The 8,779-nt window shown below is 45.1% G+C and overlaps 2 protein-coding genes across 6 annotated transcripts; one reads left to right on the forward strand and one right to left on the reverse strand.

Moving 5' to 3' along the window:
• Positions 1 to 1,072: 1,072 nt before the first annotated feature.
• Positions 1,073 to 8,322, reverse strand: LOC115149028 (zinc finger and SCAN domain-containing protein 21). 5 transcript variants are annotated; one of them, XM_029691489.1, is made up of 3 exons: positions 7,875 to 8,322; positions 2,485 to 3,164; positions 1,073 to 2,343 (listed from the first exon to the last, which is right to left on the reverse strand). In XM_029691489.1, exons 1-3 carry the CDS (start codon positions 7,890 to 7,892, stop codon positions 1,458 to 1,460), a joined length of 1,584 nt encoding a protein of 527 aa, XP_029547349.1. In that variant the 5' UTR covers positions 7,893 to 8,322; the 3' UTR covers positions 1,073 to 1,457. The 5 variants fall into 5 exon arrangements, with proteins under 5 accessions (XP_029547349.1, XP_029547353.1, XP_029547350.1 ...); XM_029691493.1 differs by lacking the exon at positions 7,875 to 8,322 and adding an exon at positions 4,159 to 4,226; XM_029691490.1 differs by lacking the exon at positions 7,875 to 8,322 and adding an exon at positions 3,468 to 3,561.
• LOC115149027 (zinc finger and SCAN domain-containing protein 21-like) lies at positions 3,592 to 6,518 on the forward strand. The gene is made up of 3 exons (XM_029691488.1): positions 3,592 to 3,699; positions 4,102 to 4,793; positions 4,934 to 6,518. The coding sequence occupies exons 2-3, from the start codon at positions 4,132 to 4,134 to the stop codon at positions 5,973 to 5,975; spliced, it is 1,704 nt and encodes a 567-aa protein (XP_029547348.1). The 5' UTR covers positions 3,592 to 3,699; positions 4,102 to 4,131; the 3' UTR covers positions 5,976 to 6,518.
• Positions 8,323 to 8,779: the final 457 nt, after the last annotated feature.

Below are 8,779 nucleotides of genomic sequence, written 5' to 3' on the forward strand. Positions count from 1 at the left end.
CATAACCCATTTTCAATGCCCTGGCTGAGGGAAGGAGGTTGTCACCCAAGATTTGACGGTACATGGCACCGTCCATCGTCCCTTTGATGCGGTGAAGTTGTCCTGTCCCCTTAGCAGAAAAACTCCCCCAAAGCATAATGTTTCCACCTTCATGTTTGACGGTGGGGATGGTGTTCTTGGGGTCATAGGCTGCATTCCTCCTCCTCCAAACACGGCGAGTTGAGTTGATGCCAAAGAGCTCCATTTTGGTCTCATCTGACCACAACATTTTCACCCAGTTTTCCTCTGAATCATTCAGATGTTCATTGGCAAACTTCAGACGGGCATGTATATGTGCTTTCTTGAGCAGGGGGACCTTGCGGGCGCTGCAGGATTTCAGTCCTGCATGGCGTAGTGTGTTACCAATTGTTTTCTTGGTGACTATGGTCCCAGCTGCCCTGGGATCATTGACAAGATCCTCCCGTGTAGTTCTGGGCTGATTCCTCACCGTTCTCATGATCATTGCAACTCCACGAGGTGAGATCTTGCATGGAGCCCCAGGCCAAGGGAGATTGACAGTTCTTTTGTGTTTCTTCCATTTGCGAATAATCGCACCAAATGTTGTCACCTTCTCACCAAGCTGCTTGGCGATGGTCTTGTAGCCCATTCCAGCCTTGTGTAGGTCTACAATCTTGTCCTTGACATCCTTGGAGAGCTCTTTGGTCTTGGCCATGGTGGAGAGTTAGGAATCTGATTGATTGATTGCTTCTGTGGACAGGTGTCTTTTTTACAGGTAACAAACTGAGATTAGGAGCACTCCCTTTAAGAGTTTTTCTGGATTTTTTTGTTCTTATTCTGTCTCTCACTGTTCAAATAAACCTACCATTAAAATTATAGACTGATCATTTCTTTGTCAGTGGGCAAACGTACAAAATCAGCAGGGGATCAAATACTTTTTCCCCCTCACTGTGTGTGTGTGTATATATATATATCCTACGCATAAAACAACAAATACATAAAGCAGTACAGTACATTGTTACACAATGTTCTGATCTCTGCTGTTCTGAAGAATTAAATGAAATAGAAAAAACGATTCTGCATAATAAAGAATTATTCAAGAGTAACTATCACAATATCCAAATGCATGAAACACCTCTAACTTGGAACATGGCAGGGCATTCTACAAAAACAAAAAGGGAGCAATGAAACAAGTAATTTAAGCTTGTTTACATGGAAACATTGGAGAGATGTTCCACCAACCAGTTCACCTGTGAAATCCAAAGCAGTGTCCTCTGTTTATGGAATACGTTAACAGAAAACACTAGTAGCTTTCTCACACAAATCTGCCTATTTAGGACATTTACAGAGAAAGCCATCTGACCAGTCCTACTTCAAGTCCTTGTTGTGTGCTGATTACTACAAGGCCTCCTCTCAGCCAGGTGAAGTGCTGAGTGAGCAGCTAGCTGCTAGATAGAGTATCAGGGTGAGTGAGAGAGCTGACGTGCCCCTGGCCCTGTCCCTGGCCTGCTGTGGGACACCTGGTGCCTCTTCATGGTGTCTTTGAGTTTGAAGGTCTGTCCACAGTCAGTACATTGAAAGGGTCTCTCCCAGGAGTGGATACGTGTGTGTTTGTTCAGAGTGCGGCGGTGGCAGAAGGCCTTGCCACACACCCCACAGACGAAGGGCCTCGCCCCCGTGTGAATGTTCCTGTGCTCCTCCAGGCTCCTTTGCTGGGTGAAGCAGCAGCCACAGTCTGGGCACTGGTGGGAGGGTGAGGGGGAGGGCGGGCGAGTGTGGAAGGAGGGTGAGGGAACCCTCGGGAGGGTCCCCCAGGTCAGCTGTCCATCTTCAGAGATAAGCCCTGTGTACCTGGCAGTGAGCTCTGTCTCGTCACTAGAATGATTGTTACTCAGCAGTCTGTCTGTCACTGGGCTGTCCTGACCATGTGGATGATAGACATCAGGAGCTAGAGATGGAGGCGACTGTGGGGAGGGGATCTGACTGGACACTCTGGGTGTTGGATGAGTGTACATGGTGGAGGAGAGAGAGTTGTGTCTGGGAGGGGAGATGTAAGGTGTGTCCACTGACATGCTCTCATGTCCTGTTGTGCTCCCATACATTTGGATAGGCTCTGGAGGAGCACTCTCCTGATGCCAGTCAGGGTCCTCCACTTCCTGCTTACACACAAAGATGGACCCTTCCTCTGGGACCACCTTGTGCTCATCCTTTTCCTCCTGGTAGCTGGCTACTCCCATGTCTGGAATCTCTAGACTGAAATGGGCAGACTTAACAGTCTCCAGCTGGTTGAGAAATGACTTGGTCAAAGCATCTGGGTGATCACTGGTGCTCTGCATCTTGACACTCCTGTAAATTAAAAAAATTAGATTAATCATAGTGAATCGTTCTTAGGATCTGCATGTGACTGAACAATTAAACCAAAGACACTGAGGATGATAGAATAACTGCAGATATGATTAGTTCAATAGCTGCCACACATTAACCTACCCTTGTGTCTCTGTTGAGCCCTGTGCTGTGTTTGTATGTGTACGGTCAGGGGAAGGCGAGGAGACGGTGAAGACTCCAGACCCAAGCCGCTGCTCAGCCATGCTGATCGCTTCCTCCATATCCCTGGGCTGCTGCTTCTGCACCCAGGCACCAGCCTCCTTTGGCAAGAGGGACAGAAACTGCTCCATGGCAACACACTGCTCTACCTGTGCAGCAGTCCTTAGGTCAGGCCTAAGCCAGTGCTTAGCAGCTGAGTCAAGCCTCTGCCCCAGCTCTCTGGCTCCCTTCTGGGGTTCGTACCGCAGAGACAAGAAGTCCTGCCTGCTCTGATCCTCCACAGTCCACATCTGTCCCAGTACCCTGGTCTGGAATGCATTAGACAACCCCTGGGGTCTGATCAATTGATTCTTCTTCTGTGTCTCCTCTTGCAGCAGACCATCAAGCCTAGCACCCCATTCCTCTGGGTCTTTATCTCTCCCTGGTGTCATCCTATGCCTTCTCTGTTCCTCTACATCCTGGGGCGAAGGCCGGTCAAGGGTTCTGGTCAAACCATCCTTGACAAGCTGGCTGAGGACCTTGGCCTGGATCTCCCCCTGTCTGGTCAGCGCTTTCAGCTGTTGTTTATGCACATCCAGCAGGGACACCAGGAACTCAACCACATCCATATTGATTGCAGGTGCCTATGGTGAGGGCAGTAAAAAATACTTTTCACTAGCTGGCAGGGTCAGAATGGCCAGCTCGATCACAAAGGCATCTAATGTCACCGGAAAATAATTGTTAGGTAATTATTTGAGACTAGTCAAATTTCCAGTACCATCACTGAAACTTAGCTAGTAGCTAGCTAACGTTAGCAAGGTGGACAAACGTTCCAGGACTCGGGAGTTAGCTGGGTGGGTGATTTAAAATAAAAAACGCTATCAAAATGAACATATCTCAAAATTGATTATCAAAGAATGGAAAATAACGAATAAATTACTAGTTACCTGTGATGGTTAATTATTCGCCGTGGACGTTTCAATAGCTAACGTTAGCTAGCTACATATAATGTTTGGACAATAGACGACGGGAATGCTTATCATGTTACACACAGCAGACTCAGACGTTGTCACAATCAAATGGTACCCCTGGAAACAACAATAAAAAACTGTGTACGTAGCTAGCTAATTTACAAGAAATACAATACGAGTAAAAGACAAAAAGACGCCCAGTCTCTCGGTAAGTAACGTTATTTTTCTACCTGTGGTTTTGGTCAGCTTGATAATCACATTTTATGGTGGAATTTGTCTATTTTGCCTAGATTGTCAGCTAACGTGGCTAGCTAGCCAAGTGACCTAACGTTAGCTAGCCAGCTAGCCCTCATCCAGAGAGAAAATGAGGCACACATCTGAACGTGGTGCCAGACAGATTAACAAGCTAGCTAGACGCTATAACTTAGATCATAGCTACATGTACAGCCTTATAAACACAACCTCGTGGATCACGTGTTAGAAACGTCATTGAGAGTTGGCTATCAACATATTTTATTTTCACAGGATTTATTATACACCCAAATAGCTATCTTCATTGCCCAGTGGTACTGTCATTACCATACTTTTATAATAATTTCATATTTTACAGGCCGTTGCTATAGACTCCAAGAGTGGAACCATGGATGTGGTGCGGTTATTTACAAACCTACTAGCAGTGCACAGACAGCAGCTACAGGCCCTGGCTGTACAGGGGGAGATCCAGACTGAGGCTCTAGCACAGTTACTGGAGAAGGAGGAGCTCAGGAGAATGGAGCCAGATGTGAAGCTGGAGGAGGTGAAGGATCCTGAGGCCTACCTGATGTTTTTGGAGGAGGCAGACTCCAACTCCAGGCTTTCTAATGTGAAGTGGGGGCTCCTTGGTGAGGAGTGCCTCAGGTCAGGCGAGCCAAACTACGAGACACTGAGGGCCAGCCTGCAGAGCCAAGTCAGGGCAGAAGAGAGCCGACGGCAGGAGGACTTCAGCTATCTGAGGTATGACCCTGAGAGAGGGCCCAGGGAGTTGGGGCAGGGACTGGAAAGTGCTGCACAGCACTGGCTTCGGCCTGAGAGGAGAACGGCTGCGGAGGTAGTGAGGTGTGTGGCCCTGCAGAGGTTTGTGTCACTCCTGCCCACACACGTTGGAGACTGTGTGCTGAAACAGTGCCCCCAGGACATGGAGGAGGCTATCTACATGGCTGAGGAGTACCTGAACAACACACCTGGGGATAAGTGCAGTGAGATGGAAAACCACACTGATGGAGAGGGATACCCTGCAGACCAACTGAGAGAGGAAGAAGCAGGGTAGGGCCAGATCATGTTTTGAGTGTTTCTTTCTTGCACATCCAAAGAGATTAAGGAAGTGCTAAATATGTTGACTACAAATAGTGTGTGTTTATTGGAATGCATTTGTTGATATGCTGTCTATTTCTGTTTATTTTCAGACCTGCAGAACATCAAGTTAACAGTGAGAAGATGAAAGTCACAGGACCAGGGTTGTTTCTGAAGAGGATAGAATTTTCTAAAGTCTGTCAGTCCAGTACTTTCAATATAGATGCCAGACATCTGGAGGACATTTACAGTGAGGAGAGGAGACTTGATGGGGAAGATGATTTGGTTGAGGAAGACAATTTTGCTGAACATGAGGACTGGATTAAGGAGGAGATAAAATACAATAACCAGGCTGAGGTAGAGGGTGAGATCAGGTCAGCCTCTGAGATGGGACAGTCTGCTGTGGCTAGAAATACTGAGAATGTTGAGAGAAGTCAGCTTAGAAACATAGCAAATCAGATGCCTGTCTTTGGAAGGGCCAAGAGAGGTGTATCTTCCCCTGTCATCTCCTCGTCCAGCCCTAACACCGCCGAGACAGAGGGAGAAACACCCTGCTGCCTGAAGCGGAAAAACAAAGAAGATCCCTTCCATAGACCAAGCCACTGCTGCCATGACTGTGGTAAGAGCTACAAACGGGCTGCTTTTCTCAGCAAACACAGTTGCAGTGCCTTCCCTAAGTTCATCTGTCCTGACTGTGCCCAAATCTTTGCCTCTCAGAAATGCCTGACCCACCACCGCAGGAGCCATAATAAGGCTCTAGGCTGCTCTGAGTGTGGAAAGCAGTTTAGGGACAAGTATAATCTGAAATGTCACATGAGGACCCACACGGGTGAGTCCCCTTATACCTGTACAGACTGTGGGGATGTATTTGCACAGCTGAAAGGGCTGCAGGAGCACAGGAACATCCACACAGAAGAAAGGCCATTCCGCTGCAGTGTGTGTGGGGAGGGCTTCCACCACAGCCACACCCTAACAAAACATAAGCTTCTTCATTCCCAGGAGTCTTTCCTCTGTACTCGCTGTGGAAAGAGCTTTAAACTAAATGACGACTTGCTAAGGCATCTGAGGACGGTGCATGATGAAAGCCAGTACCTCAATGGAGATCAGAGTTTTCATAAGAATGGAGATATTTCACCAAGGCCCTATTGGAATTGACTCTATTTAAAAGAGTCCCCACTCAAAATCTTCAACATACTTCTTATTATTGGTGAGACTTGCGACGCTAACGTCCCAGTTTAAATCTTTGTCATAATAAGTCTCATTAGTGGGGCTTGCGAAGCATTCTTCTACATTGTTTAAGCTAGAAACATCATTCAAACTTTAAAATGTGCAGAACAGTCAGGACCAGTGTGCTTGCATTCAACTTTTTGATATATTTTATTATTTTTAAACTAAGCTTTTTGTCCTTTTTTACTTTCATGGGATTTTCTTCAACATTCTAAGTGTCCAATTGTGACATCAACTCCCAGACTTCCAGCATTCCATTTACTGTGAACAATGCAACTTTTGACACAAACCTGATACCACTTTCCCAACCATTTTGACAAAAAGTTAGAGCATATGAAATCTTCCTCTACTTCTTTGCTATTCAAATCTGAAATTGGAACAACAATCTCATACCGGTCAAACAATACAGCTGTTTTACTAACTGCATCAATGACATTTCTATGAACCTTTTATAAACAACTTAAATTTGGACCACTTTCCCAACCAGTTAGACAAAAAGTTATTGTATGAAATTTTCCTCTACTTCTCTGCTATTCAAATCTGAAATCGGGAAAACTGAAATATCTGATACCAGTCTAACGATACAGCTGTTTTAGTAACCACATTGACATTTTTTATAAACAACTGACATTTTGACCACTTTCCCAGAACTTTAGACAAAATCTCAGAGGGTATGACATCTTTGTCTACTTTGGTTTTCAAATCTGGAATCAGAACAAAATGATTTACTACTAATCAAAAGTTACAGCTGTCTGAGTTTAGAGTGATGAAAAGCAGCAAGCTAACGCCAGCTAACAGCTCTCTGTTTCGTCATTGAGCAGCCCAAACAGCCATTGCTATGGATACTTGCAAAAACTTAAAGGTTTTGACATCTTGGTCTACATCTCTGCTATTCACATTTGGAATCAGAACAGAATTATCTTCTACCAACCAAAAGTTACAGTTGTTTGTCTGAGTTGTGGCGAAAAGTACCTAGTTAACGCCAACTAACAGCTGTCTCATGCCTCGTCAAATTGTATATGCAGGGCTCCCTTGTGAAAGAGACCCTGGGGTCATTGGGGACTCCCTAAAGGTAAAATTCAAAACATTTAGCAGCCCAAATGGAGCCATTGCTATGGATACTCGCAAAAACGTACAGAGTATAACATCTTGGACTCAGCTATTTAAATCTGGAATCAGAACAGAACGATCTTCTACCAATCAAAAGTTACAAAGTTACTGCAGTTTGTCAGAGTTTAGAGTGGCAAAGTAGCTAGCTAACATCAGCTAAAAGCTCTCTCATGTCTCATCATTGAGCAGCCCAAACAGAGCCGTTGCTATGGATACCAATGCATTTCAATGGCCGAAAAAGGGCCATAGACTACAATGAAAGACCTAGAATGTATTTTTATCTCCTCTTTCACTGTTTAAGCTATCAACTCCAAATCAACGTTGAGATGTTCAGACTGACCATACTTAGATTGCTTGTTACATACATTTTTTTTTACTATAACCATTAAATGTGCATAAATTACATTGGTTTTAATGAGAACCATAGGAATACAGAATGGTTTCACTTTTGGCCAATTTAGCTACAAGACCAACTTTAAAACAGTCAGGCTATCCTAACTTCAAATTCTTTGAAATGTCTAACTACATACATTTTTTTATTCATTTGCATAAAATAACTATTGAACCATTCAAGCTAGAGAGAACAAACAACTTTCACATGTTCAGGCTATCCTAAATTTTAAATCTTTGTAACTATATACATTTGCATAAAATAACCCACCAACAGTAATTATTGAACCGTTCAAGCTAGAGACATCTGTCGCTATGGATACTCACACACGCAGAGGAGCACATGGGCAGCGCAGGGAGCAAAGGACCGACAGAGACAATTCTGCTATGGATACTAGCGGAGAAAGTTATTGTATTTCTAATTTCGGGTTGAGCAATCAGGCCAGGGTAGGGTAGGGCCTGAACGTCTACGCCATGGGTAGGTTTCTGCTTTTTTTTTTTTCTTTCAAACTTCTAACCACTTTCCCATCAGGCTAGACAGGAACTTCGTGTATAACATCTTCCTCTACTTCACTGCTATTCTAATATGTTCCCAGACTCTGCAAATAACATCGACGAGCTAAGTACCGCCGTCACTAGCTTCATAAGGAAATGCATCGGTGACGTTATCCCCACAGTGAATATTCTTCCCCAATCAAAAGCCCTGAATTAACACTGAGGTTGGTGCTAAACTAAAGGACAGGGCTACCACACACAGGGCTATCGCAGACAACCCTGAGGCTACGGCTAAGGACAGGAACAAGTTCAAGTCCCGCAATGATATAGTAATAAGGTGGAATCATACTACACAGGCTCTGACGCCCACCGCATGTGGCAGGGGCTACAGTCCATTACAGATTACAAAGGAAAACCCAGCCGTGATCTGCCCAACGATGCCTCTCTTGCAGACAAACTCCATGGATTTTATGCATGCTTTGACAATAACAACACTGTGCCTGAGGGCCCCCACCAACCCAGAGGACTGGGTGATCTCGCTCTCCGAGGCTTACGTGAGGACGGTCTTTATTCAGGTCAACACTCGCAGGGCTACGGGCCTGTTCTCAGAGCATGCACAGATCAGATCAGTAATTTTCAACCTCTCCTTGTCCCAGTCTGTAATCCCCACGTGTCTTAAGATAACTACCATTATTCCTGTTTCCAAGAACTCTTAAAGCTTTATGCCGCAATGACTA

Source organism: Salmo trutta, chromosome 15 (assembly GCF_901001165.1).
Source record: "Salmo trutta chromosome 15, fSalTru1.1, whole genome shotgun sequence".
Classification (NCBI taxonomy): Eukaryota; Metazoa; Chordata; class Actinopteri; order Salmoniformes; family Salmonidae; genus Salmo; species Salmo trutta.

Excerpts from the sequence above, each read along its gene's own strand:
- LOC115149027 (XM_029691488.1), top strand. The coding sequence starts at position 4,132 with ATGGATGTGGTGCGGTTATTTACAAACCTACTAGCAGTGCACAGACAG. Across the intron at positions 4,794-4,933 it reads CTGAGAGAGGAAGAAGCAGG|ACCTGCAGAACATCAAGTTA; the intron begins GTAGGGCCAGAT and ends GTTTATTTTCAG.
- LOC115149028 (XM_029691489.1), bottom strand. Across the intron at positions 2,344-2,484 it reads GGCTCAACAGAGACACAAGG|GAGTGTCAAGATGCAGAGCA; the intron begins GTAGGTTAATGT and ends TTTAATTTACAG.